Consider the following 27948-nt stretch of genomic DNA (forward strand, 5'->3'; position numbering starts at 1 on the left):
TAGCTGTCCGTCCGACACAAAGGGCGATCTTCTGGCTTGTCCACAACTATTCCTTCTTGTGGCATCTCACTCATGTCTCGCATTCGGTGACTACTTCCTTCTCCGTCGCACCGTTGACCCACGACGTGCATGCAGACGACCAAGATAGAAAGAAGTCTCAAGTTTGGCCCTAGCCTACACCAGTCTCCTGATACGGACAATAACACAATTCAGCAGAATCCGCACGGACCGTGCCAAGACGTGCAAAAGATGTACCTCCCCACAACTCAGCACTACCTTTGGCCCTTGCTGCGGTCTGTCTTCAAATTATATCGCTGATTTTGATAGTCGCGCTTGCCTGGGCCCGTCCACTGGCCACTGGCCACTGGGCTGACATGGCCCAATGCCCAGAGGGCTCGCAGCAAATCTGCGCAAAGATCCGAGGAACAGGACAGCAGCGTATCCCCAACGTGAGGTCCCTGGAGCTGCCTGTGGAAGGCTGTCTCCTGGTACGGTGACTGTCCAGTGGCCAGTGGACGGACAAAGGCAATCAGTGGATATCCAAGGTTTTAGCATCTTCTTCGCGATCAAACACCGTCCACTAGTTGTCCACACGTCAGCATTGCGGAGGGGGGAGTCGAACTTGGATATACACCGTGTTGATGCCAAGGTTGGAGTCAGACGCGGCATATCCCACTAAGTGCGGCTGTGAAATCGAATAGTGAGGGGCAACTGACGGAAAGGTAGTTTAAAAAAAAAGACGTGAAAACAAACAGAAAATCCAAAATCTGTCATGTAATGCGCCTAGGTTCATGGTCACAGTCGCGTTCAGAAGTCAGGTTTCTGGCTAGTCGTCACTGGAGCCTTTAAATCTGATTGTAACACTACACCTGCAGCCCTTTTCAACAGGCGGCTATGGCGCAGGTGAATGAGGTGAACGAACACAGGGGGTGAAAGGTTTCAGTGGTAGTCATGTTGACCTGTCGACGCAAACAAGGGGCCGGCCACAGTAGCAGGGGAACTGCACCGAACCCCGCATGCATGGAATGGAACCCCGCAGGCCACTGATATCTATTAGAACACTATCCGCTCCGCACACGACCGAGACACACGCCGGCACGACCCGTCATCCGGGTCTCACTACACTCCAATGAACTGGAAGAGACGATCCTTCCTCGCCTTGGAATCGCCTTCTGTGCTCAATTCGTAATCCACAAGGAGGCTGTACACGGCCGGTGCTGTGTATGTAAGCTACAGGAATCCGTCAGAGACATCATAGCTCACCAGAGAGGGCCACCGCCTCGTCAAAGTTGACGGGAAAGCAGTCTGGCGGGGGCAGGAGGTCTGGGGGTATCGGCGTATCCCTGGTCCTGTTCGCTGGGAGTGGCGGCCTTCGGCGGAACGGTTCCAAGGGATGGCTCGGACTGGCAAACTTGCGGAGCAGCAAGTTGGCTTCTCGACAGCCTGCCCATGAATGCCTCCCGGTCAGCATAGAGAAGTTGACGGCACGAGACCCACTTGAGACGACTGTTGATGACCTCTTGCAGCTGCACTTGAACGTCTGCGGCTTCTGGCTCTACGGCCGGAGACTGCTGCGTAAAGTCGGATTTGGCCGTGTCCAGTTTCCTGAACAGGCGTTCTTCGAAGCTCGCCAGCCAGAGCGGTGGTTGTGACATGGTGTCGAGTGGCTGTTGCGACGCAGTAGTACACAGAGACGGGTCACGCGAGAGGTCCTTGAGCATGTCGGCAGCGCTTCGGTGCGTCAATACATAGGCGAAAAGCTGTCAACGTTTCCAAATGACTCACGCGAGCTGTTTACCCGACAGTGCCTGGGAGGCCATAGCGAGGTCGGCATACAGCTCGGCCAGAGCGGCGAACTTGTCCCCCAGTGACGGCGGCGAGGAGGGCGAGAGCGTCATCATTGCAATGGAGTGAGTGGTGAGTTGTGCTGTGTGGGTGGTGGGTGAGGGTAAGAGAGAAGAGGAGAGATGTGTGAGAAACACTAGCGCAAGAGTTGCCCACCGCCGCCATGAACACCGATGACAGATATCGTCTCCGTTTATTTGTACTTGACCTGGGCGTATTTGTATTCCAAAGCAATGTGTAAAGTGGAGGAGGGGGCCAGTCCGGCACGGCGTTCAAAGCCCTTTGTGCGGGGCCGAGTTGCCGGGTGGCGGTGGCGGAGGTCTCTCGAATGCTCGAATGACAGAGAAACGACACAATGCATGCACATCACGAACACTTTCAGGTACAGTACATATTCCACGTCTGGGATTTGGAGACACACACAGTTTTGATTATGGCACTACTAGTTCATCGATGGCACGGCAGAGAGGATGCGCTCCGACTTGAGAATGTAGGGAGCGATGATCCTGCCGATGCCATACGGCGCCGTCACTGTCGCGCCGGCGAGACCGGCGTCGATCCACGAGTTGGCGGCAGCGCGGCCGGTGAGCATCATGAAGAGCTGGCAGTAGATCATGCCCCACCATCCACCGACGCGGACACCAGTGTACCTCTTGAACGCGACTTCGGCACACGAGCCGAGCGCCTGGGCAAAGAAGAACCCAGCAAGCGGCCAGGGCGAGGGAGCTGGATGCATGTTGAGACCGGCGAGGGCGTGGAGCATACCGGACCAGAAGAACGTGAGGGGGATGATGGTGTAGGACGATATCGGGAGGCCGAGGATGTTGATGGTGGCCATGGACAGAATGTTGAAGTGGTGCTGCATACCATGTCAGCTGTGTGTGGCACAGGACCCCCGAGATGAACTCACACGCAGAATCTGGTGCCAGCGCCTGCCCCAGAAATCGAGGACCGAGTCGGCGAACCACGGGTGAAAGAAGAGGTCCAGGTCCCAGGAGCTGGGCTCCCAAAGGCCCGAAGCAATGGTGAGGGCGGCCTGGATGTGGTACGCAAACGTGAACCCGACCCAGACACAAATGTTGCAGGCATATGAAGTCGTATAGCCGATGCCCCACGAGCTGATTGGAATGTTGAGTGTGCCGGGGAACAACGTAAAGTGGTTCTTGGCAGCCAACTTGTCGATCATGTCCGCCTCAGCAGGAAGGGTACCGCCACGGATGGCAGACCACTCGGGGCTGGTAGCCACTTGCGACAGACCCATCATAATGTCCAGAATGAGGTACGCCCGCAAGGTGTGCCCCAGGTGACGGAGAACAGCACCGAAACGGGTTTTGGGGCGTGGGGGCATTGGACGAGACAAGGAATACTGACGCTCAATCTGGGGGCCATCGAGCTTGTTGATGACGGCATTGGGTGGCCCGGCGCCAACATCGAGGCCCACAGCACCGAGGGAGAGCATGCGCTGGTTGAGGATGAGGTCGTACGCTGCCACGATACGCCGGCGTTTGTGAAAGTGCATGTAAGGATCGTTGATGGGGTCCTTGAGCAGACCAAACTCGACGGACTGGATGCCCACTTGCATAATGAGAAGCAGGAGGGCCGTGTTCCAGAGGTTGAGGCGCAGGTCTGGAGCGTCAGAGGGCGTTTCAACGTCACAAGAGGAATGGAAGGATCGATGGGTGAGATTCGGTCATGGCGTGGCAGTCGGTTTATTGTGGGTCTGCAGGTCCCCGTATAATCCGACCACGACCCCGACATCTTCTTGATGCCCCACTGCGACAAGCAAGAGATACTCACCGACAATGCGGTACGTCATAACATTGTACAGCGTGAGCGAGACGTAGGCAGCAGCGAGAGCAGCACGGATGGGCCTGGTTCCCTTCTTGCCACCGACGAGAATGTACGCCTGCGCAAAGACAATGTAGAGGGGGACCGAGGTGTAGAGCCACCAGCTGAAGCGCGACTGGAGCGGTCCAGCGCGAAGGAAAAGGGAGTGAAGCTGGTAGAGGATAGGACCGAAACGCGGGTCACCGGGAGGCGAGACAGTGAGAAGGTATGGCGCGTCCGGGTCCACGGGGAGGGGGTCGGTGGGGAGGAGATCGGTAGGCGGGAGGAAGAATGGGTCCGAGTCGTGCATGGTGGGATGAGGGGATTGGTTTGGAAGAAGGGGAGTTCATACTCGGAGAGAGCAGCGGGTGGGTTAAGTAACTTTGCGGTCATGGTTCATCGTTGCCATTGTATGGAGGTGTGTGAGATGACGCCGCTGAGGTCAGAGAGCAACACGCCACTTGAAACTCGTGTTTTGCCGAGAGTTCTGGTACGTCAGGCCGAAAACAGTGTAGATGTTCTTGTCATCTAGAATGACGTCCAGATGTGAAAGCATGACCATGTCGAGGAAACAGGTGTGTGTGTACACACAGTTACGTATGGGTATGTACAGTTGCTTGTTGTCGTCATGCTCTGGAACCAGGCTCCTCAAAGGCCCAGCCTGGTGCCATCTTCTTCCCACAGAGTTCTGAGTATCACCACACACTGCAAGCGTTGCACAACCATGGCATCTTCATCGACCCCGGCATCGGCGCACGACAAGCTGAGCGAACTTGCGCAGCTCCATACCGAGATCGCAGCCGAGTCCAAGGCCACGGCGGACAAAATCAAGCTCACTGCGGAGAAACAAGAAGCGTAAGTTGGGCTTGCGCACAATTGCTAACATTCTCAGTGCAGCCCGTCTGCTGGGCAGTGTCGCGGGTGAAAACGTGCTCGACACGAGTGCAGCTCAAGAGCCCGCCTGGCTGGCTGCCTTTGAGGAACGGCTGGTGGACAGAATTAAGAGTATCGCGCTCGAAGAACAGGCCGGTCAGCCGGACCGCCTCACGGACGCGTTTCACGCGTACAGCCGTATGTACAGGCGCTTGGACAAAGTCGTAGAGTAAGTCTAGGCTTGGTTTGACCGCGAAGGACGCATACTGACCGTTAGGCACTCGTGGGTCAGCAGCAGGATCCACAACCTCAAGTCGACGTCCGAGACCTCGTTCCTCCTCCCGCTGTACCGACGCCCTCCACTGCCGAGAGGTCTGACCCTCACGACACCAGTGCCGCCACTGCTCCCTCCTCCGGACAAGTTCCCGCAGTTCTTCGAGGACGCCCTGGGGCTTTGCGGTGAGCTTGATATTGGTTCTTGCAGTGTCGCTGATGTTTGCCAGAATCGGATGTCGACTATCTCATCGCCGCGTACGATCTCGACGTAGACGGCACGTTTGACCAGCGCAAGGAGCGTCTCCTCAAGTTTATCGGAGTCCGTACCCGACGGATCTCATTCGCCAACCCGGTTGTTGTACAGCACATGGGGTAGAGTCATGGGTTGAAGCCGGTGCCGAGTTTATGCCAAGTACATATGTTGTTTCGCGTCACCAGGGGCCTGTACATCTCACCATTTCGTCTCCTGCGCTGTGCTACCGAGAAACATGAAGTAGAAGACCATGTCGCCACTGTGCGTAGGGAGGCACTAAGCGTATTGGTGTGCATGTGCCAAGTGGGCACAGACATTGGTCTAAACAGCTCTACAAAACCACAATCCACTCCACATTCGTTGCTTACCATTCGATGTTAGAAAGTGGTGACGGCAGCCTCCGTATCCTCTTGTAACCGTTCATATTCTTGTTTGATTGCATAAAAGGCACGTGCAGCTACAGCAAACTACAATCCTCGCCAGGCAATATCCCGCTCTAGAGTGATCTCCACCTTGAGGGGCAGGGAGGCGGACGAGGGACCAACCAAAACCTCAAACACACCAGCTTCGGCCCGCCAACCACCTTCCTCGCTGTCTTCCCAGAAGGAGAGAGCGCGCTTGTCCAGCTCGATGACCACCTCACTTGCCTGTCCCGGCTCCAGAGCAACTTTGCGGAAAGCCTTGAGTTCCTTGCACGGGCGAACCACGCTGCTCTTGACGTCTGCGACGTACACTTGAGCGGCCTCCTTGCCGAAGAGGTGGCCTGTATTCTTGATTGTGAACTGGATCCTGAACTTGCCTTCTTGCCCGTCCGGGTTTGTGGCGGTCAGACTGGAATACTCGAATGTGGTGTACGACAGTCCATGGCCAAACGGAAAGAGAGGAAGCCTGGCGGTCCGGTCAAAGTGGCGGTAACCGACAAAGATATCCTGTGCGTTAGCTTGTCACCTGTTTCCTAACGCTTACCTCCTGGTAGTAGGCTTTGGTGACTGATGCGGCTGTGGTCCCATAGCCAGTGGCTGTGGGCGTGTCCCCAAGCGTTCTCCTGTCGTTATCAGCGCCAGCTAGCCATTGCACAGGATGGGACATACGGGAACGTCACCGGCAGCTTGCCAGACGGGTTGACCTTTCCGAACAGAACGTCGGCAAGGCCATTACCCAAGTTGGAGCCGCCGTAGAAAGCCTGGGGGTGTTAGCAAGAATAGTGGCGTCAACCATACTTGTAAAAGGGTAGAGGCGTCGTCTGCCCAAGGCATTGTTACAGGCATTCCAGATTGATTGACAACCACGACATCCTGCGAGGTGGCCAGGATGGCTTTAACAAGATCATTGGCCGTGCCAGGAAGGCTACACAAGGTCAGCTTTTGGTCACGAAATAGGAATAGCTGTACTCCTCACTCCATGTCGTCCCTATCGTTGCCTTCCGTTTCGTAGTCCTTGTTGAGGCCCACCACAACAATGGTGATATCAGCAGACTGAGCCAACTCAACAGCCTCCACAATCGCCTGCTGCGGCTCCAGAGCAGGAGCTCCTCCGATCTGGAATCCGGCCGAAAACTTGACAGGCAACGAGTCCATCTTGCCCGTGGCCCAGCAGCGGAGCTCGATTGTGTACTCTTGGCCCTGGCGGAGATCCATCACGATGGACCGCTCCTCGTGGCAAAAGCCAAAGAAAAGCTCGCCTTTTCCAAGGTTTGTGGTATAGTCGATGTTGGTACCGTCCACAAAGAATTGGCATTGGTCAATGGATGAGATGCCAAACTTCCATTGGCCAGTGAGGGGGGCCTTGAAGATGGTACGGAGCTGAATGTTAGCGATAGATAAACACAGATTACAGCCAGAGTGGCACGGGGACTTACTCGAACGTGGCGGGCGTTGTTAATGATATCTTCAGGAACGCCGTCGTGCATGAAACATTTCGTAGTGGAAACGCGCAGTACGTGGTCTGCAGCGCTCGAAGGGATCACTCCAGCAACACCGTCTTTCCATTGCGCGTGCGGCTCGGATCGCCAGAACTCAATTTCCACCGGATGGGCTGCGCCAACCAGATACGGGTCAAGGGGTGGGGTGAAGCGGTAGTTGCTGGTGCCGGGGGCCCAATCAACTTGGATCCCGAGCGGTTCGACGGCGCCTTTGATGCCTGCCAGTGGGGACACTGTAAACGTTTCGGTTGGCACTGAAGCAGCACCTCCGCCCGAGGTATGGGCCATGGCTGCACTGAGGCCAATGACTGCAATACGCTTGAGCTTGGAGGGATCGATTGGGAGCACCTTGGCATCGTTCTTAAGGAGAACGATGGCATCGGCAGCGGCTCGACGCAGTAGGTTACGAGACTCCGGGGTATCGACAATGTTCTCTACGTCTTCGAAGAGAAGCCCCGATTTCAGCAAATGCTTGACCAGGGACAAGACTCGAGTGGCACACGCATCGATGTCTTTAGTGGTGATCTTGCCAGCTTCCAGGAGACTCAGAATCTGGGGTGCGGCTCGCCACAGGGCTGGGCCTCTGATGTATCAGCGTCCCTTTCCAGCAAACCTCGACGTACGGCATCTCAATATCCAGTCCTGCTTTAATGCTTGTTGAGCAGCTGTATGTACCATACCAGTCGGAGATAAGAGTACCTTTCCAGTTCCACTCCTGTCGCAGAACATCATGGAGAAGCCACTTGTCTTCCGAAGTGTGCAGGCCGTTCAGACGGTTGTACGAGGTCCTTTTGGTGAGTCTCAAGTCATAAACGATAGGACCTACATTATCGAAAGCGGGCTGGCTTCATGGAGCACAATCCTAAAGGGCTCAAGGTATACTTCCCTCAGGGCTCGAGGACTGACAATGGAGTCGTTGGAGTGCTTCTCTGTCTCCTGTTCATTCGCGATCTGGAATTGGTTAGACCTATTCCCCCCAAGGCACAATACTCACAAAATGCTTCAAGCACGCGCTAATACCTTGCGCTTGCACTGCCTTGACATGGGCTGCCCCCATCATTCCAGCATGGTATGGGTCTTCGCTGAAGAACTCAAACCCGCGGCCGGCGAGCGGAGACCGAACGAGGTTCACCGTCGGGGCAAGAAGGACATGGACATTTTTGGCCCGAGCTTCTTTGGCTATCTGCCCAGCGACGTCGGCGACCAGTTCAATGTCAAATGAGGCCCCAAGGCCAAGGGAGCATGGATAACAGTTTGACCTAGATATTAGCACATGCACAGCGTCGTCGGGCTTACGGTGTGCCGTTGAAAACACTGGGCTGGTAAGCATACAATCCGAGTTCGGGAACTGACGTTGTTCCTCGACAAGCGGAGGGCCCGTCTGACATTCTGAGGGAAGGAATTCCATGCTGAGGCAAGCACGCGCTCGAGTATCCATTCTGGGAGGTCAGACTCGGATCCAGATTTAGACCAACATACCTTGCCACTCAAAAGGGTAGCCTTCTCAAGCTGTGGGTGTTAGCGATAGTTAACCATTCAAACTTGCCGTCGTGAGACGTGATAGGACGTCCGCAACATCAAAGTCTGTGAATGCTGAGGTCTCAGACATCGTATATTGGCGGTGACGGGAGAAGATGCGGGTGACTTTGGACCGCTGCGTGGTCGGTTTTTGAGTCTTGTGTGAGTGGATCCCGGTCCGAGTTCATGGATCAGCGATACACCGATGAATGGATTATCATCCCGCCGGCAATGCCGCTGGGACAGCCGCCGGCATCGTGATCGCCAAATGCGCGCAGTCTCCGTGTGCCGGCTGCCCCGGCTGCTGTTCACATGACTGTCACGTTGCTGAGCCACTGCATTGTCGGGTGTCTCATGCTCAATGACCCCAAGCCCACAGATACTACTGTTGGCGATAGCGGGTTCAGCACTCCCCCCCATGTGAGGTCAAACCGGAATGAAATTCAACCGGACAAGGCGCCACCAGCGACACCGTTCTGCTCCTCGGGATAGAAGCTGCGCCGTACCCCACGGGAGCGTTGGTACATCCGGCGTTTAGGCTATCCAGTTCTCAATGAAGATGACTTCGGGAGCTCCCCCCCCAGCTCTCCGGTGCACGGTTGATGACCGATGGGCAAGCGGGGAAGACGCCGACCCAACAATTGTGGATGATCAAATGTGCGGGGTGAATTTACCCCGAGGGGCCGCCATCCGGAGTACCCGCGCCTCATGAGCGTATACCCCTGAATGGAGCGGTAGGTATAAAGACGAGCCACAAACCCGTTCGACCTTGGCTCATCAGATCTCAATCAGCTCTACCTCAAGATGACAGCCGACAGTACGACTATGGCAGGCGAGGCAAAGCCTACCATTGAACACCTCTCCATCCGCGACGACGCGGACGGACTGGAGGTCAAAGGCGACGATGTGCAACACAGCGGTTTGGGAACCGAGTTTGTGAGGTCGGCCTGGGACGACCTTAGCTATAAAGAAACGGTCAAAATGTTCTGGAGGGGTATCCTCGTCTGCTTCGTCGCAGCCTTCAGCGCGTTCACAGATGGCTACCAGGTACGAGCTTCATTCCAGACAATGCTGATGCTGTTTAGATTGCGATGATCGGCAACATCATCGCATTCAAGGGCTTTGTCAACCAGTTTTCGACGGAGACCAACTCGAGCGGAACCCCGATCCTGGCGGCCGATGTTCTTTCGGCCTGGAACGCTGTGGGATCGGTGATGCAGTGGTGGTGGGTACATTTAATAATGTTGCCTTGTGCTGGACTAACTAATTCCTCAGTGGCATGAACTTATTTCCTCTTATTTCGGATCGCTTTGGCCGTCGCTGGTGTATGATCTCTTACTGGGTCGTCATTGCCGCGGGATGCGCTTGTGAAAGTGGTGCCCGCGACTGGAGGGTCTGGGTAAGTCGAGTGCTCCTCAAGGTCGCAAACGGCTCAATTAACGTCCTACAGCTCTTGGCCAAAATGTTTGTTGGCCTTGGTGTCGGTGCGATGCAGGTCACCATGCAGTGCTATCTCACCGAGATGTCGCCTACCTCCAAGATCCGTGGCGCTATGCTCTCCTGCTACAATTTCTGGTTCGTCTTTCCATCTAGCTTCCCACGGAGCTGACCAACCTACCTACAGGTGGGTCACCGGCATGTTCATTGGCACGGTGGTCATCACGATTCTCAACAAGAAGGATTCGAACAACTGGTTGCTCGTCATCTACAGCCAGTGGTCGCAAGTCGGGGCTATGGGCATCATTTATGTCTTCTTGCTTCCTGAATCGCCTTGTACGTCCTTGCCACCGACAGCAGCCCACACGTCCGCTGACACCGTCAAGGGTGGTATGCTCGCCAGGGAAAGCATGAGCAGGGCGTCAAAGCACTCAGGCGTCTGTACGGCAAGATTGCCGGTTACAACCCCGAGGAAGAATACGCCATTCTGCAGCACACTGTTGAGCACGAGCGCGAGTACGCCTTGGCCAACAAGGAGATTTCCTGGTTGGCTATTTTCAAGGGTGTCAACGGAGTAGGTCCTGGTCGTATCCTTTTGGGAAGTGTGCTGACATGAACAGTGGAGAACGTTTGTCGCTTGCTACGAGTTGACGGCCGCGGGCTTTGTTGGTCAGAGCTTCTTGTCGACGTGAGTGAAGCGAGCCGAAGTAGTAATGCTGACGTCAGCTACGTGGTGTACTTCTTTGAACTCGCTGGGTCCACCGATCCATTTGCAGTGAGTGCATGACATTCGATGTGGCTGACAATCCTCAGAACACTTGCATTACATCCGCTCTTGGCATCGCCTGCACCGTCTTTCTGCTGTTCGGTCTGGACCTCGTGGGTCGCCGCCGAATGATCACCTATGGTGTAACTACCATGTGGTTCTGCCTGTTCATTATCGGCTGCATGAGTCTCGTAAAGAACCAGACCAAGGCCATGAATGGCTTCCTCATCTTCCTGGCTTGTCTCTGGAGTAAGTCAAGGGCACCCAGACTGGACGAGGTCCTAACGTCAACAGCTGTGTCTTTCAACTTGGCCAACGGTGCAGGATGGCCACTCGTCGGTGAAGTCCCCAGTAGCCGACTCCGCGCCAAAACGGGAGGCTTTGCGGCATCCGTCTCCGTCGCCTTTGGTATCGGCGTTGGATACGGGACACCGTACATGATCTCCGAGACCGACCTCAACTGGGGCCTGAAGACTTGCTTCTTCTTCGCCGGCCTTTCCGCACCCCTCGTAGTTGGTCTGTGGTTTGTCATTCCGGAAACCACAGGTCGCTCAGCTGCAGAGCTGGACGAAATGTTCGAGGCAAAGGTTAAGCCCTGGCGCTTCCGCAAGTACGTTACCGATGCGCAGCGATTTGGAACTGTCGCCAAGGAGTCTGCTCCGCAGACCGCTACCTCGTAGCAGGTTGTCGTGAACGGCTCCCCATCGTCTGCTCCTTGGATGGGCAGAATCAACAAATGTTGAGGAATGAACGTGGCAATCAAACTGAGTTGGTAGGAATTTGTATGTTGCTACTATGAACACGTATGCGTCGTCCTGACCGGGTTCCATTGTTATTACGACACAAATTTGACGGGCCCATACGCTTTCCTCTGGCTCTCGTACAGCTCACAGATCACAGAGCTGGTGGCACCTTTCTAACGTGCGGAACCGGACCGAGCTGGTCAAACGTTCCACTCCTTCTCCTTCTCCATCCAAGACAATTGTGGGACGGAGTGACGTCGAAGAGTATAGGACGAGGTCAGGTTTCACCACCCGACGGTTGCCGTCGCTTCACCTTGGGTGATCATACAGAACAAATGTCATTGCAGCGAGTCAATGCAACGGTGTGTAGGGCATCACTCAATACATACATGTCCGACCAGCACTAATCCCCATTGAGAGCCCCCTGGCTTTCGAACATACCCAACGAACTGGTTACGTTCTCAAATGCCCACCACTGTTGAAGATCCTCGTAATTGGCTTGTTGCAGGATTTCGGAGAGAGCAGTTGGCATCTCCCACGTGTCAACAAGCTCGGCCATCGACGGTGTCCGTGTCGCAGCTTCGCGCTCCTCCACTACCATCTTCCACCCTCCGGGCGGTTGTGACTGGCAGATCTTATCCACCATGGCGGGCGACATTGGATGCGTGTTCACAAGTATGTCGCGAAACTGGCCAAATTCCAGGGACTGAACGATCGGCAACATGCCGGGGTCGATCAGAGTCGCGTTGAGGAGACCTCTAAAGGGCAGGAATGATAGCGTGAGGAAAAATGAAGGTGCGTGCGAAAGTTTGAGTGGCGACGAGGTGATAAAGCTGACCAGCTGTCGCATACAACCGATCATCCGTTCGCCAAATGCCATGCGGAACGGCATGCGGTCCTCAATTACGATGGGCGACGGAAGGAGCGTACCGGCATCGGTGCTGATTTTAAGACACATGAGACACTCCAGAAAGATGGAGTTGAGTACCAGAAAATGCTTCGATTCAAGGGCTGTTCGTCAGATTAGGTTTACTGACACGCACTCACATTGTTCTTGTTCGACGTCTATACGCCATTGCTTTATAAACGTGTCGTACTCTTCCATTCGGTGCTTCAGCACCATGTGTCGTGGTCGGTCAAATATGCTGGCCGTCCGGACTCGTTGGAGGGCCGTGGACATGTGGGCAATTTGAGCCAGTAAGGTACTTTCATAGTAGAGGTGAATGAGGAGGGGTGACTGTAGCTTTCGGATGCTTCCTAGCGACAGAATGGATGTCAAGGGCGAAGATGCTGTGTGGCGGTTCGAGAGGGACGGACTCAAGTATATGTCAGACCTAAGTCGTCAGTTAGCCGCGGTCCTCTGTACTTTTGTAGTCACGCACCAGGCTGATTGATGTAACAATGTGTAGAACTGGAGGTATCAGTCCTGCCGCCTCACTGTCAAACACTCACCAATGCCAGTTTGACTATCAGAGGCTGGAAGCATGTGGCCTCAACTAGGTCCTTTTCGGACTCTTGTCGGGCGCGTTCGACTGCATCCTCCAGACCCAACCCGTGCGCGATCGACGAGGCACGTGCAATGATCCCAGGAGGTGCATATGACCTCTGGAACCGGCGCTCAAATCCACTCGCAGGGGAGAGACAGAGAATGAGCAACCCAATCAATGTCGCTGGCGAAGGGTTTGCGTCATCAAGGAGGTTGAGGTTGGCGAGCATCATTGCTTCAACCTTGCGGTGGGCCACCGTGTCCTCCAACGACGATGAACGGGCGAATGACATGAAATGCACAATCGCACAGCGAAGAAACGGGTGACGCAGAAGGGGGGGATCTGCGAGGAGCGCATCGACAGGGGACGTTTGACGAATATGTGTGCTGAATCTGGATCATGTCAGTGATGAGCTACGAGTCTGTCCTATGTACTCACTGCAGGCACACATTGTCGAATTCCAACTCTGACAGTACTCCGTTCAGCACAGGATCGTGAAAGCTAGTGCGGTCGTGAATATTGAGGCCCGTCATCACTTGCAATGCCACACCATTGCTGTGGTGCAACAGCTCCCAGACCTCGGGTTCAATGTCGTCGCCGTCCCCGACTCCATCCTCTCGAGCGCTAACAGCGCCAGGGGAGAAGAATGGAGGCGTGGAAGACGTAGAGTGGCTTTTGTTGTGCAGCAGCCGCACAATTTCGCTGGTACGTTGGTCGATGTGCTCAACCAGGACTTTGAGGGCGTCGGCGTTCAAGCCTGATGAACGGCCGGCGTCACTCCCATCGGTGCCATCAACGGTGCGGGTGGGGATGGCCGACTGGATGGAACCGCGAAGGGCCGCCAGCGTGCACTCTGTGCCAAGAAGGTCGCATCGATGGCACACATCAGAGGTGGCAGAGAACACCTCGCATCGCGACTTGCGCTTCTGGCACGCCTCGCAGGCAAAGGGCGCCTTCTTGCGGTGCATTCGCTTGGGGTTGGGAGGCGATATCTCGGTATTGGCGCCACGGTCGTCCATGACAGGAGGAATTGCCGGTGCCGTCGGGTGTCCCACAGGAGAAGATAAAGCACAACAGGAGTGTGTGGATGCAAAGTCGCGGCCGCCGGGACGAGTACAATCTGTCCCAAACCAACTGATGCCGGGACTCCCGGCGGCTGTTCCGAGGGCGACGGTGGAGCTATGGATATCGGTAACTCAAATTTGACCGAGCCGGTACAACAACATCCCTTGGCCCGTGGTGGAGACGGAGTGACCGCGCGACGGAGTGGCCGCGCAGCACGTTGTTCTGTGACTAGCATACACGGCTGCGACAGTGTGGGTTATGCATGCACACACAGCAACTACCTACAGCACTAGACACTGAACCCGGCGTATGCAAAGTGGGCGCCGTCCTGGCAGGGCACACCTTGGGTTCCTTGAGCAAAGATACCTAGGTGGGTGCCGGTGTAGGATGCATCAAAGGAGCGAGAACGCTCGAGGACAGCAGTGGAAACGGACCCGAGGATGGTCTCCTCGTCACTTCCAACGGGTTGAAAGGCAAATGTGTACGACGTGGGGGTCGCATGGATGCTGAGTCCAACAGGACCGATGGCTGAGAGGGATTGCTTGATCTCGACGGTCTGTTCCGTCAGTGGGCATCACATACGACGGCACTGCTCACCTTGACGTCTTCCGAATGCTCGTCAATCCACCGCAGCACTACCTCACGGTGACCGTCTGGCTCGTGACTTTTCCGAACCACAAGGGCCGCATACGCATAGCAACTCCAGTAGACGGTGACCCCGGCCTCCTGGTCCACTGTTGTCGGTTCGAAATCGAGCTGCGTTGACCAGGTACCTGACAGTTCGGTCTGCTTGACGAGCAGCATGGCAGGGCAGTCTGTGTCTGCAATTGTAAATGCGTTGCCGTGCAGTGTGAGGCGCCCCGGTTGAAGAGAATGGTGGGGCTTGACAGGTACACGAAGATGATACCAGTTGATGCCCAGCGTTTCTAGCAGTGTATCATCAGCCAGTGCATCATGGTGGATATGGTGGCCCGTGTTAAACGACTTACTGCCCGCAAACGTGTCGCGCCATCCACGGTAAGGCCTGACCTCTGGCAGTTTTGATGCGTCGAGTACATCCAGAGTAATGGGACGGCCCTTGTTAATGACCGGCCACCCGTCTGCCGTCCACTCTACTGGAGCCATGAACGTCTCGCGTCCAAGAGGACGGTGGCCGTTGGCTTGTACACGGACGGCGAGGAAGAAGGCCCAGTGGTTGCCGTTCAGATCTTCGACAAAGTCGGCGTGTCCAGAGTTCTGCACAACGGGGTGCGTGCCATTGAACATGATGGGGTTCACTCCTTCAGGCGCGTCATCGTACGGGCCAAGCGGCGACCTGGACCGATAGATGCGCGCTTGGTGGTTGATCTCAGTTCCGCCTTCTGCTACCAAGAGGTAGTAGAAATCACCGCGCTTCAAGATATGCGGCGCCTCGGTGCACAGGTTGGCCTCGAGGGACTGACGTAGCACGACAGGGCGGGTCAAGCACTGTCCGGTCTGTAGGTCGACCTCGCACCCCATAACCACGGCCCCATTGTGCGGGTCCGAGCTGTGGACATCGAGCAGGCGACTCGTGCAGAGATAGACCTTGTCGTCGTCGTCGAAGAAGAGCTGTTGGGTCAACATTGTCGGAAATGTGAAAACTCACATCCTGGTCAATCCCCAGTGCGTCGAACCAGATCGGCTCACTCCATGTACTGGAATCGAAAATGTCATCTGTGCGCACGTAGAACCCGCGAGATTCGGAACACTGGCATCCTGTTAGCAAGAGGTACCCGTGATAGTGCTCACTATTCTCGAGTTTCTGCGGTACACGCAGCAGGTCGCCAGGTAGAATGTGCCCTTCCAATAGCGTAGCGTCGGTGCAAAGATACCACCGCCAGGCTCGACGCGAGGCATGTACAGCTGGGACGGTCGCGTGAGGGCGTGCCCGATCAAGGTCCAGTTGACGAGATCACGAGAGTGGTAGATGGGCACTCCCGGAAAGTACTCAAAGGAACTGGTGACCACAAAGTAGTCCGAGCCCACTCGGCAGATTGACGGGTCGGGGTTGAGGCCGCTGATGACGGGGTTGGTGACTGCGTTGACAACCATGGTGAGACGAGTCAGCAGATAGAGTGAAGAGCGAGCGTTGGTGGGAAAGCGACCAGCATGATGCATGTGCTGTTGTTTTGGCGCTCGCGACCTAGGTCCGCAGCCGCCGGGTGCTCCGCCGTTCCGCCACTTGGTGGTGTAGCAACTGTGAGTCTGAACGTGGCACGGCCAGTCCCCTGCCGGATATCGGTGTGTAACCAGCGCCAACGGTGCCGAGCGCGCTGGGCCGGCCGTGAGCACAAAATACCATTGTTCGCATAGGGGCTAGATGCCGAGGCTATAGCGACAGCCTATCGCCACAACATGCTGCGGATATGACAGCGGTCCAACAATGTGCCGGTCGTGTTTCTTCGCCATGGATCCGTAGATGGCGGAAAAGCCGTCGGGGGGACAACCCGGCCAGGGACGCCAGCGTCGGCAGTGGACTGCTTGACCCCTTCCTTGCCTGTCCCTGGGACTTACGCTACCACATGATTGCTCCTGTACAACGATGTCTACTGCAGCGTTTATGCTCAGGCTTCAGAGTGGTGGTGGTACTCCAACCTTCCGGTGGTTGGTAGTTGACGCTCATCACCTCCCTCGGCCCTTATGTACCTCGGAAGGTGCGTTGTGGCCCCTCGGCGCTCGCTTAAGCACCTCGGCGTGGTGGCAGGACCGGAAGATGATAAGCTAGCCTGCATATAAAAACCAGGTAATAAAACTGTATAGATCCCACCCGTACCTGCGGATGGTCGGTTGCTGCTGGACACCTCTCCCTCTCCGTGCTCTGCGACGGAGCGTGTGTTTCCTCAAGAACGAGAACGGCTCGACCGGCGTTGCGTGTCATCAAACACATTGTCGTGTGTTGTTGCCGCTCGTGCCCCGATCCGCGTTCTCCACGTTCCGGCCATCACACGCCGTCGAGGTCCGTCGTCGTCGCGTCGCACCACTGCACCCGTCTAGAACTCTTCGGCACGCAGGCCCTTGCGCATCCTGCTGGGTGAGTGCCATTCGGATGCGGGGCCATACTTGTACTCTGGAGAAAGCGTCAGCAATGCACCTTGGTATGGGCGAGGGGACGAGCGCAGCCAAGCTGCAGCTTATCCTTGGTTTACAGCTTTGCCTCGCCTGCACCCTCGCTCGCTCTGGTGACAACTCACTGTAAGGCATGTCTGCACGAGCACGCTCCTCCTTGGTGTGCCTGTGCCTCTGCTTCATCTCGGCGGAAATCTCCTCCTGGATGCGGCTGGGGTTGGTCCTGCCGCCGCGGCCCACGCGCTCGGGGACGACGGCGCTGCCGTCCTCTGTGATCTCGAGCACCTCCTCGTCGGCGGCCGCAATGTCCACCACGACCTCGTCGGCCGTAATGTCCACGACCTCAGCCTCGTCGGTTGTGCCACCGGTGAGGTTGGCAATGGCCTCGGGACCATCTCCGGCCGCGTGCTCGTGGTGCTCCAGCGGGTCCTCGGGCGCCTCGTAGTCCTTCTCGAGGTTGGCGTTGGGCGGCAGGCCCTCGAAGATGCGCTGGCGCGCGTCCTCCTCGTTCTCAATGTGCTCGTGGTCTGTATGGTCAGGTCAGGTCTTGTGTTGCTTCAGAGACCTGAGGCTTGGGGTGTGTGTCTACAGCTCTCCGACATGCCTCCGCCTCTCCGTCATGGCGTCCAAGCCAGGACAACAAAAGGGTTCAACAGCGACTGCTGGGTGGGCACAGAGGTGAAACCGCGGGGAACGGCCAAGTCTCGCACGGGCCCATGTGCTACTCACGCTTGAAGTGCTCGATGTCTGTTTGTTCGTCAGCAATCATGCGGGCGCCTGTGCATGGGCGGGCCGGGGCGACTTACCTTCTGGGTGGTTGTACGACTCGTCGGTCTGGGTCTCGGGAGTCGAGTGGTACATCTGGAACGTTAGCAGAAGGCTCACGCAAAGCGGGAGCGTACCTCCTCGTGGTGCAGGAAGCTGTCGTGTTAGCTAGCTATAACGCAGGGGTTACAATCCAATGAGCTCACTACTCGGACTCCTCGTCGTAGTGGTGGCCCATGTTGCCAATGTTGTCGAACGCGGGCAGGCCTTCGACACCGCCGGCGAGGAACTCCTCGAGCGAGATCTTGCCTGTGGTTGTGCATGAGCAAAAATAGTTGTGGGACGCGACACAGAGGCACCGGCACACATTTCACGTGCCCGGTGTGGGTGGGGGTGGAGGGGAGACGAATTTCTCAGCCGCCGTCGTCCCGAAAAGAACACCTTGGTGCGATGTAGCCAAAGCCCCGCCCACGTCGTCCCCGTTCGTACACAGCTGTACTCACCGTCCTTGTCCGTGTCAAGCTTGCGGAGCACGTCGAACACGACCAGGTTCTCAATGGCCTCGGGCATGGGACGCTCGTTCTTGCCCTTGATCACGCTGTGGTGTCGCAGACCGTACACGGCGGCGATCTCGTCCTTGTCCCAGAAGCCGTCCATGTCGAGGTCATGCAGGTGGAAGAAGGACGGCAGGTCAAATGTGTCAATGTGGTGCTCATTGATCATCTAGTAGAGGGTGTCAGCCTAGGTCCTGTGCACGCTGTCGGTGGAGTCATGGCCGTTGCTGGCGGGATATAATCTCTCCACTAGCGCCATCGCGTCGACGCGGCGCGCGCTGTGTCGACTGCCGCTACTCACATGACGCTGGAGGTAAGGGATGCTGGTGTCCTCTTCGCCATGCTCGTGACCGCCGTGGGCGAGGGCGAGGGCGGCAGCGAGGAGGAGGGTGGCCGCGTGACGGGTCATGGTTGTGTGGTATGTGTGGTTGTGTGATGTGGGGGTGGTGGACAAAGCGGGCCAAGAGCGTTATGAAGTGGTCCCGGCGCGAAATCCACTCAAGCCGGAGGAATAGCCCGATCAGGACGTCTAATGCGGAGTTTGTAATGACCTGATTAGGAAAGTGCCGACCAAGGGAGTGAGGGCCGGTCGACGCCTTCTTGCTGCCACGGGCAGGTAGAGGCAGGTGGTCCGTTCGTTGCAGTCGGCCGAATGGTTGCTTGCACCAAAACAACTGCCAGTCTCCCTATGAATGTTTTTTTTTTTGGATACATGACCTATTGTAATGTATCCACCCCGCCGCCATCGGCTGCTGTGTAATGTACGGGAAGAACCCCCCTTGTGCCCACCCATTCATTCCCGTGGGTGTAAATGATCTGCACTTCGGAACCACCCCTCCCCCCGCGGGCCGCACCTTTTGGATCGTTTTGGCCTTTGGGCGGCGCGCTCGCGTGATCGGTGAGACGCGCGCGCGCGTGGGGCTGCACGCGGCGCGACAGCCAGCTGAAACCTTATCAGGGTCGCAACGTCCCAGCCTGCCACCGGCGGCAACGGTAAAACGGTACAGCGGTCGCCTCGCTTAACCCCGCCACATTGATCGCAAGACGGGGGTGGAGGTCGGCCAGTTGACTCAACCTCCGCCTTGCTCGTGTTTGTACACGCTTTCCCACATCTCTCCCTCCAACTTTTCGTTCATTTCCACCACACCCTCCATCTGTCCACATGCCAACAGTCAATGACGACAGCAAACTTGCATCCCTCATCGCTCTCCTCGAACCCTCGTCCTTTCCACCAGACGCGTACGTCGACGCCCTCCACGAGACGCGCGGGGACTTGGAGCGCGCCGCCGAGCTCTTGTTGTTGAGCGCGACGCCCGCCGAGGGGTCGTGGTCGTCAACAGCAAGCGTGAATGGCGCAGGCATCAGGAAGAGAAAGAAGGGGCTGGATCACTGGTTCCGCGCCAAACACCCGCCACCTGCAACCACCGCTTCAACGTCCACACCAGCGTCGTCGTCGGGCTCGAGCTCATCGCCTAACCGCCGCCCCACACGACGGTCGCCGTCTCCCGAACTGGACCGTCTCGCGTCCGCCTCGCAATGGGCCACACTACTCAAACCCCCTTCCCCGTCCAAGCTCCCCTCGGCATCGTCCACGACCCGCCCTCCCCCGCACCGCGGCGCTGCGCTGCTCCTCACGTCCCCCTCGGCCATCGCGTCCGCTGGACTCCCACTCGCCCTCCTCTCCTCGCCGCTGTCCCCGCAAATGGCCGCTGCGCTGTATTACGAGATGCTCGCCGAGTCGCCCGAGTGGCCACGGAACAAATGGTACCTGGCCGGACGCGAGGTGGAGTCCAACCACCAGGCAACGACATATTCGCGTCCCGGCGGCGGGTTTGGGGGCGCCAAAGTCGGCGTCCCGTACTATTACGCCGCGAGAAAGTATGATGCCAAGGTGAGTGGAAGAGGTGCTGAACTGGACGACTGACCCATATCACAGCCGTACACACCTGTCTTGGCGGAAGCATCGCGTATAGTTGAGGAGGCGGTGAATGCCCATCTCGACACGATGCCCCGCTACCCGCTCGAGTATCGGGGCCGGTGGCGGGCCAACATGTGTGCTGCGAACCGGTATGACGGCGCGCAGAGCACGTAAGTCGGCTCTTGGTCGCCCTTGGGAGATGCAGAGCTGACGGACAGTGTGGGATGGCACGCAGACCAAATGACATGTGGGTGTGAAGGCCATAGCCGCACATGAGCTCACCCGCCCAGACCTCGGTCCCTACCCGACGATTGCATCGCTGTCGCTCGGCACCCCGCGCGCGTTCCGTCTGCGCCAGATCGACGCCGTGGACGAGGCGTACGCAAGCACGCGTCCGACAAGGACGTACGAGGTCAACCTCGCGCACAACTCGCTCGTCCTCATGACGCCCGGGTGCCAGGAGCGCTACAAGCACACCGTGCCGCCGCAGCGCGCCCTCGACACGTTCAGGCCACAGTGGGACGCGAATGGTGGCGCGGTGGTTCCCGGCGAGGGCGAGACGTATACCACCAGGATCAACATTACCTTTCGGTGGGGTTATTTCTTCCCTAGTACTGGCTGACCCATCAGGTTCTACCGCGATGGTTAGTTATACGCTTGGTGGGGGGTGCATTAGCTAAACAACAGATTTCCATCCAGACCCTGCAACAGGTCCCCGTGGCCCACGGAGCGGCACGCCAATGTGCAAGTGTGGCATGCCGACGTGCGTACTTGTTCTACTACTACTACTACCACTACCCGTGTGTCGCTAACTTTTGTGTGCAGGATCTTGAGGGCAGACCAAAAGGCCAAGGCGCGTAGCCGGCTGGGCGCGCGGTCGTCCCTCGGAGGAGGACAGAGAGTGACACGGGACGGCACGACCATCTTGGACGACGACATGGTGTTTTTCTGGCAGTGCCAGAGTCCCGGGACCACGGGCGAGATCAAGGGGTGTAGTTTCTTCAAGATCTTGGACATGGGCGGAGAGGGGAGGGGCCCGTGTCTTGGAGACGAAGAGGAGGACGAGAACGAGAACGAGCACGAGGTCGGCCCCGAGCAGGATGGGAGTGTCGAGGCTGCGCGTGGTGCACAAGTGGAGGAAGAGACAAAAGTGCCCGAGTGTGAGGGCGATGCTGTTCGATAGATGCTGGTGAGGGGGAGAGTGGGAGCGATGCTGGGTATCTAGAGATGATGAGGAAATGCTGTATTACTTGTTTGCGTTTGCGCCGGTTGTGCTGGTGGTGGTCTACTCGTCGTCCTCGGCGTCCTTGCCCTCGCGGTTATCGGGCTCGTCCTCGTCATCGGGGACATCGCCGTACTCGATGTCGCCCATGGTCTCATCGCCCTCAAACGCCTCTCCATCCTCCTCCTCCTCCTCGTCATCCTCCTCGAGCTGCTGCTCAAGCTTGGCAGCCTCCTCGGCCTCGGCAGCGATCCGCTCTGCCTCGCGCTTGGCCCTGCGCTCGGCCCTGGCGGCGTTACGCGCAGCAATGCGCTCTGCCTCGCGCCGCTCGCCCTCGGACGGGGCAATGGCGCCGGTCTCGACGCCGAGCGCGTCGGCCAGGCGCTCGAGCTGGGTGCGCGAGGGGGAAGGTGGGAGGGCGACGAGGAAGTTTTGGAGGTGGGAGAAGGTGGCGGCTGGGGAGAGCTTTGTGGGGCGGCCGATGGGCTCGATGAGGAGCGGCGAGTTGAGGGGCTTGTCCATGTTTGTTGTTTGTTTGTTGTTGTTGTTTGTAAAGGAAGGCAAGGAGGTGGTATGTTGTTTCCCAAAATTTCAGAAACCACCCGTTCAGTTGAGGTGGATGGCACGCCAGGAGGCACTGTGTGCCAAAACGTCACTGAATATTGCCACGGGGGAATGCTCCCGTCGACCGCACTGACGGCCTTGGGCGGCGTTTTGGGTGGGTGGCGGGAGGGTGGGGCTGGGTGTGGATGCGATCGCTGGGTGAGAGCGCGGGATCAAAATCGGAAGCGAGGGCTGGACGCGACTGACGCGCCGCGGTGTGTGTGTGTGGGTGCAGAGAGGGCGGACAGGCGGGACGCGCGCGCGGGGCTGGCTGGCCGACACATGTGCAACACACGACGAACACAACACGGCGCAACCACGGTCGATTTCCACATCAACACCCATCAACACCCACCACCACCCCCGGTCTCCCCCACCCTTCTCTCTTAGACCTAGACTACAACCACCACCCCGCTCGCCTTGCACACACGCCCGCACGCAGGCCGCCGCGCGCTCTCCTCTCGCACTTTACCAACCTCACCCCCGCGCGTTACTCTCCCAACGGCATCTGATCGACATCCCTTTGGCCACCAACCCCCCCTTCTCCCCCCGCCTTGCCTCCGCGTGTGACGCCGCCGCCCGTCGCACCCGTTGCCATTCTTGCTCTGTTCCCTTCAATACACTCTTCATCCACCACCACACCACACACTCTTAATCAAACATGTCGCTCCAAAACTACACCAAGCTCGAAAAGGTCGGAGAGGGTGAGTATGCCAGAAGAGCCACACAGCAGCCAGCCACAGCCATGTAGACTGTTGTACTGACACCCTTAGGCACCTATGGTGTCGTCTACAAGGCGGTGGACCTCCAGTCGGGCAACTTTGTTGCGCTCAAGAAGATCCGTCTCGAGGCCGAGGACGAAGGCGTCCCCTCGACGTCTATCCGTGAGATCTCGCTCCTCAAGGAACTGAGCAAGGACGACAACATTGTCAAGTAAGTCTCTCCACAACAGACACAACAGATGGCTTGTCGTCAAACACCACCCCCCCCTTGTCCACCAGACTGACCTTCGCTAAGGCTCCTTGACATTGTCCACCAGGACGCCAAGCTCTACCTCGTGTTCGAATTCCTCGACCTCGACCTGAAGCGTTACATGGACTCGCTTCCGGACAAGGAGGCTCTCCCGCCCAACCTCGTCAAGGTATGTTCCCCAATGATGGGAGTGGGTGGTGATGGTCGTGACCGTGGTCGGGGTTGTGGTCGTGGTCAAGGAGCCCGTCGTGAATGCGTGTAAGCGCCCGCACGGGGTTGGCAGCCACCTCCACAACGGGAGCAGAGGACGTGCATGCTCCTTTGGCCCAACCCACAAGCGTCAGAGCGGTCGTGATCGCCTCCACCAAAGTTGGCTGAATGCAGAGACAAAAAAGCATGTATACTGACACCCAACGCAGAAGTTCACCTACCAGCTCATCAAGGGCCTGTTCTACTGTCACGTCCACCGTGTCCTCCACCGTGACCTCAAGCCCCAGAACCTCCTGATTGACAAGGAGGGCAACCTCAAGCTTGCCGACTTTGGCCTGGCCCGCGCATTCGGTATCCCGCTGCGGACGTACACGCACGAGGTGAGTAACCCCCCTTCACAGACTCCTGAGCCTGTGTGGTGTGCACAATACCTGTGCAAGTGTGCATTCGAAACGTTCCCTGTCGTCTTCTTTTTTTTCCCACACCCGCATTGTTAATTGCGTGGCTAGGCGTCACTAGTCTGCGCCTGTATTGTTTACGCCACCGGCATTGATGACATTTGGGTGGCCTGAGCTGACATGTTCTTCCCAGGTCGTCACCCTCTGGTACCGCGCCCCAGAGGTCCTCCTCGGCTCACGTCACTACTCGACCGCCATCGACATGTGGTCGGTCGGCTGCATCTTTGCAGAGATGGCCATGCGTTCGCCCCTCTTCCCCGGCGACTCTGAGATTGACGAGATTTTCCGCATCTTCCGGTGAGCATCGCGCAGGTTCTGTCACGCTCCCCCTTCTGTTCGCTTACACTCTACCTTCAGTCTACTCGGAACACCGGACGAGGAGAGCTGGCCTGGTATCCGCAGCCTGCCCGACTACAAGTCGTCGTTCCCCCAGTGGCACCAGGCAGAACTCGGCGGCGCCGTCTCTGGTCTCGACGCCAACGGCCTCGACCTTCTTGCGCAGACACTTATTTACGACCCCGCCCAGCGCATCTCGGCAAAGCGTGCACTGCAGCACCCCTACTTTGCCACCTCGGTGGCCGCCGCCGCCAACGGCACTGCCTAGACAACGAGTCCCTCCATCCCGCCCGTTCTCTTTCTCCTCGCACCCTCCCCTCCCCTCCCCTCCCCTCCCCGTACCTCTCTCCTCCCACCCAGCCTGATACCATAACCGAGTGTCTCGCCCCATATGGCGCACTCTCTCCACCTCACGCTCACGCTCACGCGCCGTCCCTCCTCGGCAGGCGCCGCCGGTCGGTCGGTGGCAATGGCGCCCGAGTCTGTCATGTCGCTCATGTCGTCGATGTATTGTATGCACGAGTTTCCTTGCAGCAGAACACACACCGTACACCACCGGTGTGGAGGTCCATGTGCACGGTGGACGTGAGGGTGGACGCGAGGGTCCGCCGAGGGCAAAGGGGAGCAACAGGTCCCAGGGCACACGCAAGAGTGTCGTCATGACGAGCTCGTTGCCAGAGGTCCAGATTTGAGAGCAGGGCACAGGTGGCGTCCACATGCAGAGGTCGGTGCGTGCTGGATCTCGAGCACTGTCCAACGGGCGGGGACATGGAGGCAAGAGGGGGGGCAACTGCGCGCTCGTCGTTCATAGGGCAATGAACGCCGGTGTCTTGGCGTCGGCCACAAGTCGTGTGCCGTCGTCGTGGTTAAAGCACAAAAACAAATCAAATGCTGCATATGCTGTACAGAGTCGTCCCCGCGACTCTCCTCGAACCTTTTTATCCAAAGTTGGCCCACTCCAGGCTATAAAACTCGACCTCGCCCTTACCCTTGACTGGCTCGTCGTCGCCGCGCCCGCCGTCGTCCCAGCAGCAGATCAACCCGGCCTTCTTGGTACCTGTGCCGAGACGGCCCCACGCCACGAGCTCTGCGGGGCGGATAGGGTCGTCGCGGACGACCACCTGCGAGGTGTAGTGCGCATGGTAGCGGAGGTAGTCTCCGGGATAGACGAGCCACTCGCCGCCGAACCGCGGTCCGAGGCCCATCCGCAGGCCGCGCGCGTGCAGGGCCGAAAACGTGTCGGCGACGGCACTGTCGCGGACGTGCAGGCTGTGCGAGGGCGGGTGCGGGAACGGGAACGCAGCCGAGGTAATCGTCGTGGGTGTGCTGGGCATGAGGGACGGGTGGACAGGGAGCGCGGGCACGACGGTGAAGAGGTTGGTGTTGTCGGCCGTGGCCACTGGCCTCTCCTTGGGTTCGTCGTCGTCGTCCTTGTTTCCAGCGGCCTTGGCCTCGTCGGCCGCCTCCTTGGCCTTGACAGCGGCATACACGCCGTCGTACGCCTCCTGCCCCGCGGGTTCGTCGCCGCCGTTCGCCACCGCCGCAGCGCGAGCGGCCTCGGCGCGCTTCCGCGTCCGCTCCTCGCGCTTCGTGGCCGCCTTGGCCGCCGACGCGGCGTTGCGCGCTGCGTACTTGGCCTTGCCCTCCGCCGCGCGCGTCTCTTCGTCTAGGCGCACACGCTCGGCGAGAGCGCGCGAACGGGCAATACGCTGGGCGGTGCGTTCCGCAACGAGCTGGGCCGACGGCGGGGCGAGCGTCGTGTTGGGAACGGGGACGAGGTGCGCAATGCCTGCGGGGACGCGAGTCAGTCATGTGCAAGGGCATTAGGACGCGCTGAGCTGTGGTATACGAAGGTATGACAACAGCTCAGCCGTCACCGCCACTCCACTCACCATTCCTGACCAGGTGCGTCGCCTCCTCCGGCATGAGGGTCACGGGGAGACCGAGGAAGCCGTTCTGCTGCACCACACCGGGCAATGTTCCAGCACGCAGGCCCGAGACGTCATGTGCGCAGTGGATAGTCGCAGCGGCTGTAACCTGTCAGCGAGTGTTTCCCAGAAGAGCTGGTCCAGCGACGAGGGCATGTAAATGTGGCACGAGGGCGGCTCCACCACAGCTGAACGGAACCTCGGCAACAGCAGTGGACGTGTGCTGGACACAAGATCTGGACTCACTCTGGGCGTCCCAAACGGTCGCTACCCCGCCGACGATATAGAGCGGGATCGACGACGCGCCCGAGCTCGACTCGCCGGGCTTGTCAAGGAGCGACATGGTCGTATGTACGTCTTTGGCGTCGATGGTGTCGATACTCGATGGAGACATGCACCTTGAATCTTGAATCTTGAACTTCTTGGTGGCGACTCGGACCGGCAGCACACGTCATTTTTGCCTTCAATGAGCGGCGTCAATTGATAACGCGCCGGGTTGTTGCTGCAACGCTCGATCGACATGACCTGTGTGTGTCTGTTGGTGTCCAGGTCGTCATCCATCAAGCAACATGGTAAGCTCTGGAATCTGGTTACAGCCTAAGCTAACAGAATAGCTCATCTTCTCGTGAGTCTGCAGCTTTGCGCCGTCGTCGCCAAGGTGTGGAGTCTTGCCGGTGGCCTCGGTCTCCCGCTGTTCTCCTCACCAACCTCCCTCCACTCCAAACACCACACACCCGCTAACGTCCAGCTTCTTCAAGACCCTCACCGACCAGGTGATCACGGTCGAGCTCAAGAACGATCTGTGCATTACCGGCACGCTTAAGAGTGTTGACCAGTGAGTGTTGCTTTGTCCACTCCACAGGCCAAGGCGCCGGCGGCAGCGGAGGGCGTCACTTGCCGATGAGATGGTCCTCCATCGATATCCGCGGGCTCATGTCTTTGGACCCTTATGAGCCCGACATGGACTAGGTTGGGGGCTGCAAAATGACACGTGTTGCCCTACGGGCGGCTGCGACAGCAGCTGAGACAGAAGGGTGACGCTACTCTCAGCTGTCTTGTGCAGCCCGTTCACCGGCAGCATTCGTCCTACGCTCCTCTGCGCCTTGCCTCTCCTCTTTCACCGCACCGGCTATGGCTTTGAATGTACCCTACGCTCAGCATGAAGCCATAAATGACGAGGAGAATGGGGCCAGGCAGCTGTCCGGCTCTGGAATTGGAACAGCCGTCCTACCTTCTCTTCCTGTTGTTCACGCCGTGTCAACAACGACCATCTCCGCCGTCACTAGGGGCCGCATGCTGACAGTCCCCCAGGTTCCTCAACATTCGTCTAGACGGCATCCGTGTCGAAGACCCCGAGAGGCATCCCCACATGGTGCGTAGAGCTTGGCGGGGGCGGAAGAGATGGCGCAAAGCCAGCTACAGCGGTCTGTCCAAGAACCCAAGCTGGCCTAGCCATCCTTCCTCCGCGCAGCACACCGCGTATATATCTGCTAACACTGTCCCCAGCTCGCGGTCAAGAATGTATTCATCCGTGGCTCGGTCGTGCGCTATGTCCGTATGGCTGCCCGTGCAGTCGACACGACACTGCTGGAGGACGCGACCCGCCGTGGTAAGTGTAGAGAGACGCTGGTTGTTGTTGTTGGACGACATGGGCGAGCTGCCCTGCCAGGTGGCGGCCATTGTATCATCACCTGGTGCTGGTCTGGCCCTATTGTCTACACACTCATCCCAGCTGTTCTGAGAGCGAGCTGGGAGTTCCTCGGTACCGAGCTCAGCTCCTTGGCTCCATTGTAACACTCGCTGACGGCCCCGCAGAGGCCCACAACACGGGCAAGTAAACGATCGTGTGATAGTAGATACCTGCATGACATGTAGTATACCTGA

At 58.0% G+C, this 27948-nt stretch overlaps 13 protein-coding genes across 13 annotated transcripts; 5 read left to right on the forward strand and 8 right to left on the reverse strand.

Annotated features, from left to right (window-relative positions):
- Positions 1 to 1061: 1061 nt before the first annotated feature.
- On the reverse strand, positions 1062 to 1898 carry EHS24_005871 (uncharacterized protein; the record flags this gene model as incomplete). The annotated part of the gene is made up of 5 exons (XM_028621347.1): positions 1062 to 1068; positions 1121 to 1217; positions 1264 to 1457; positions 1498 to 1731; positions 1786 to 1898. The coding sequence occupies 5 exons, from the start codon at positions 1896 to 1898 to the stop codon at positions 1062 to 1064; spliced, it is 645 nt and encodes a 214-aa protein (XP_028477799.1).
- A 389-nt stretch (positions 1899 to 2287) lies between these two features.
- Positions 2288 to 3982, reverse strand: EHS24_005872 (uncharacterized protein; the record flags this gene model as incomplete). Its single annotated transcript, XM_028621348.1, has 3 exons — positions 2288 to 2704; positions 2756 to 3471; positions 3643 to 3982. 3 exons carry the CDS (start codon positions 3980 to 3982, stop codon positions 2288 to 2290), a joined length of 1473 nt encoding a protein of 490 aa, XP_028477800.1.
- Positions 3983 to 4396: 414 nt separating this feature from the next.
- EHS24_005873 (uncharacterized protein) lies at positions 4397 to 5197 on the forward strand (the record flags this gene model as incomplete). The annotated part of the gene is made up of 4 exons (XM_028621349.1): positions 4397 to 4527; positions 4565 to 4774; positions 4823 to 5004; positions 5049 to 5197. The coding sequence occupies 4 exons, from the start codon at positions 4397 to 4399 to the stop codon at positions 5195 to 5197; spliced, it is 672 nt and encodes a 223-aa protein (XP_028477801.1).
- Positions 5198 to 5541: 344 nt separating this feature from the next.
- Positions 5542 to 8604, reverse strand: EHS24_005874 (uncharacterized protein; the record flags this gene model as incomplete). The annotated part of the gene is made up of 12 exons (XM_028621350.1): positions 5542 to 6003; positions 6041 to 6119; positions 6166 to 6257; positions 6295 to 6421; positions 6473 to 6876; positions 6933 to 7578; positions 7619 to 7783; positions 7822 to 7946; positions 7990 to 8254; positions 8292 to 8434; positions 8475 to 8504; positions 8563 to 8604. 12 exons carry the CDS (start codon positions 8602 to 8604, stop codon positions 5542 to 5544), a joined length of 2580 nt encoding a protein of 859 aa, XP_028477802.1.
- Positions 8605 to 9317: 713 nt separating this feature from the next.
- EHS24_005875 (uncharacterized protein) lies at positions 9318 to 11396 on the forward strand (the record flags this gene model as incomplete). The annotated part of the gene is made up of 10 exons (XM_028621351.1): positions 9318 to 9560; positions 9599 to 9738; positions 9789 to 9912; positions 9964 to 10088; positions 10138 to 10286; positions 10337 to 10524; positions 10571 to 10638; positions 10677 to 10725; positions 10764 to 10965; positions 11011 to 11396. The coding sequence occupies 10 exons, from the start codon at positions 9318 to 9320 to the stop codon at positions 11394 to 11396; spliced, it is 1674 nt and encodes a 557-aa protein (XP_028477803.1).
- Positions 11397 to 11912: 516 nt separating this feature from the next.
- Positions 11913 to 13965, reverse strand: EHS24_005876 (uncharacterized protein; the record flags this gene model as incomplete). The annotated part of the gene is made up of 6 exons (XM_028621352.1): positions 11913 to 11919; positions 11999 to 12470; positions 12507 to 12793; positions 12842 to 12870; positions 12912 to 13338; positions 13385 to 13965. 6 exons carry the CDS (start codon positions 13963 to 13965, stop codon positions 11913 to 11915), a joined length of 1803 nt encoding a protein of 600 aa, XP_028477804.1.
- Positions 13966 to 14300: 335 nt separating this feature from the next.
- EHS24_005877 (uncharacterized protein) lies at positions 14301 to 16084 on the reverse strand (the record flags this gene model as incomplete). The annotated part of the gene is made up of 5 exons (XM_028621353.1): positions 14301 to 14567; positions 14609 to 14937; positions 15001 to 15601; positions 15639 to 15740; positions 15782 to 16084. The coding sequence occupies 5 exons, from the start codon at positions 16082 to 16084 to the stop codon at positions 14301 to 14303; spliced, it is 1602 nt and encodes a 533-aa protein (XP_028477805.1).
- A 938-nt stretch (positions 16085 to 17022) lies between these two features.
- Positions 17023 to 18826, reverse strand: EHS24_005878 (uncharacterized protein; the record flags this gene model as incomplete). Its single annotated transcript, XM_028621354.1, has 8 exons — positions 17023 to 17099; positions 17224 to 17625; positions 17828 to 17845; positions 17905 to 17959; positions 18001 to 18019; positions 18070 to 18172; positions 18367 to 18586; positions 18719 to 18826. The coding sequence occupies 8 exons, from the start codon at positions 18824 to 18826 to the stop codon at positions 17023 to 17025; spliced, it is 1002 nt and encodes a 333-aa protein (XP_028477806.1).
- Positions 18827 to 19579: 753 nt separating this feature from the next.
- On the forward strand, positions 19580 to 21518 carry EHS24_005879 (uncharacterized protein; the record flags this gene model as incomplete). The annotated part of the gene is made up of 7 exons (XM_028621355.1): positions 19580 to 20308; positions 20354 to 20505; positions 20554 to 20582; positions 20626 to 20926; positions 20966 to 20979; positions 21035 to 21098; positions 21161 to 21518. The coding sequence occupies 7 exons, from the start codon at positions 19580 to 19582 to the stop codon at positions 21516 to 21518; spliced, it is 1647 nt and encodes a 548-aa protein (XP_028477807.1).
- A 102-nt stretch (positions 21519 to 21620) lies between these two features.
- EHS24_005880 (uncharacterized protein) lies at positions 21621 to 22079 on the reverse strand (the record flags this gene model as incomplete). The annotated part of the gene is made up of 1 exon (XM_028621356.1): positions 21621 to 22079. One exon carries the CDS (start codon positions 22077 to 22079, stop codon positions 21621 to 21623), a length of 459 nt encoding a protein of 152 aa, XP_028477808.1.
- Positions 22080 to 22821: 742 nt separating this feature from the next.
- On the forward strand, positions 22822 to 24404 carry CDC28 (Cyclin-dependent kinase catalytic subunit; the record flags this gene model as incomplete). Its single annotated transcript, XM_028621357.1, has 6 exons — positions 22822 to 22864; positions 22934 to 23093; positions 23178 to 23301; positions 23552 to 23722; positions 23934 to 24097; positions 24158 to 24404. The coding sequence occupies 6 exons, from the start codon at positions 22822 to 22824 to the stop codon at positions 24402 to 24404; spliced, it is 909 nt and encodes a 302-aa protein (XP_028477809.1).
- A 670-nt stretch (positions 24405 to 25074) lies between these two features.
- Positions 25075 to 26407, reverse strand: SEN34 (tRNA-splicing endonuclease subunit; the record flags this gene model as incomplete). The annotated part of the gene is made up of 3 exons (XM_028621358.1): positions 25075 to 25925; positions 26029 to 26166; positions 26311 to 26407. 3 exons carry the CDS (start codon positions 26405 to 26407, stop codon positions 25075 to 25077), a joined length of 1086 nt encoding a protein of 361 aa, XP_028477810.1.
- A 226-nt stretch (positions 26408 to 26633) lies between these two features.
- LSM2 (U6 snRNA-associated Sm-like protein LSm2) lies at positions 26634 to 27902 on the forward strand (the record flags this gene model as incomplete). The annotated part of the gene is made up of 6 exons (XM_028621359.1): positions 26634 to 26636; positions 26679 to 26689; positions 26813 to 26899; positions 27376 to 27436; positions 27571 to 27673; positions 27880 to 27902. 6 exons carry the CDS (start codon positions 26634 to 26636, stop codon positions 27900 to 27902), a joined length of 288 nt encoding a protein of 95 aa, XP_028477811.1.
- Between the last annotated feature and the right edge of the window lie 46 nt (positions 27903 to 27948).

Source organism: Apiotrichum porosum (assembly GCF_003942205.1).
Source record: "Apiotrichum porosum strain DSM 27194 chromosome Unknown scaffold_3, whole genome shotgun sequence".
NCBI lineage: Eukaryota > Fungi > Basidiomycota > Tremellomycetes > Trichosporonales > Trichosporonaceae > Apiotrichum > Apiotrichum porosum.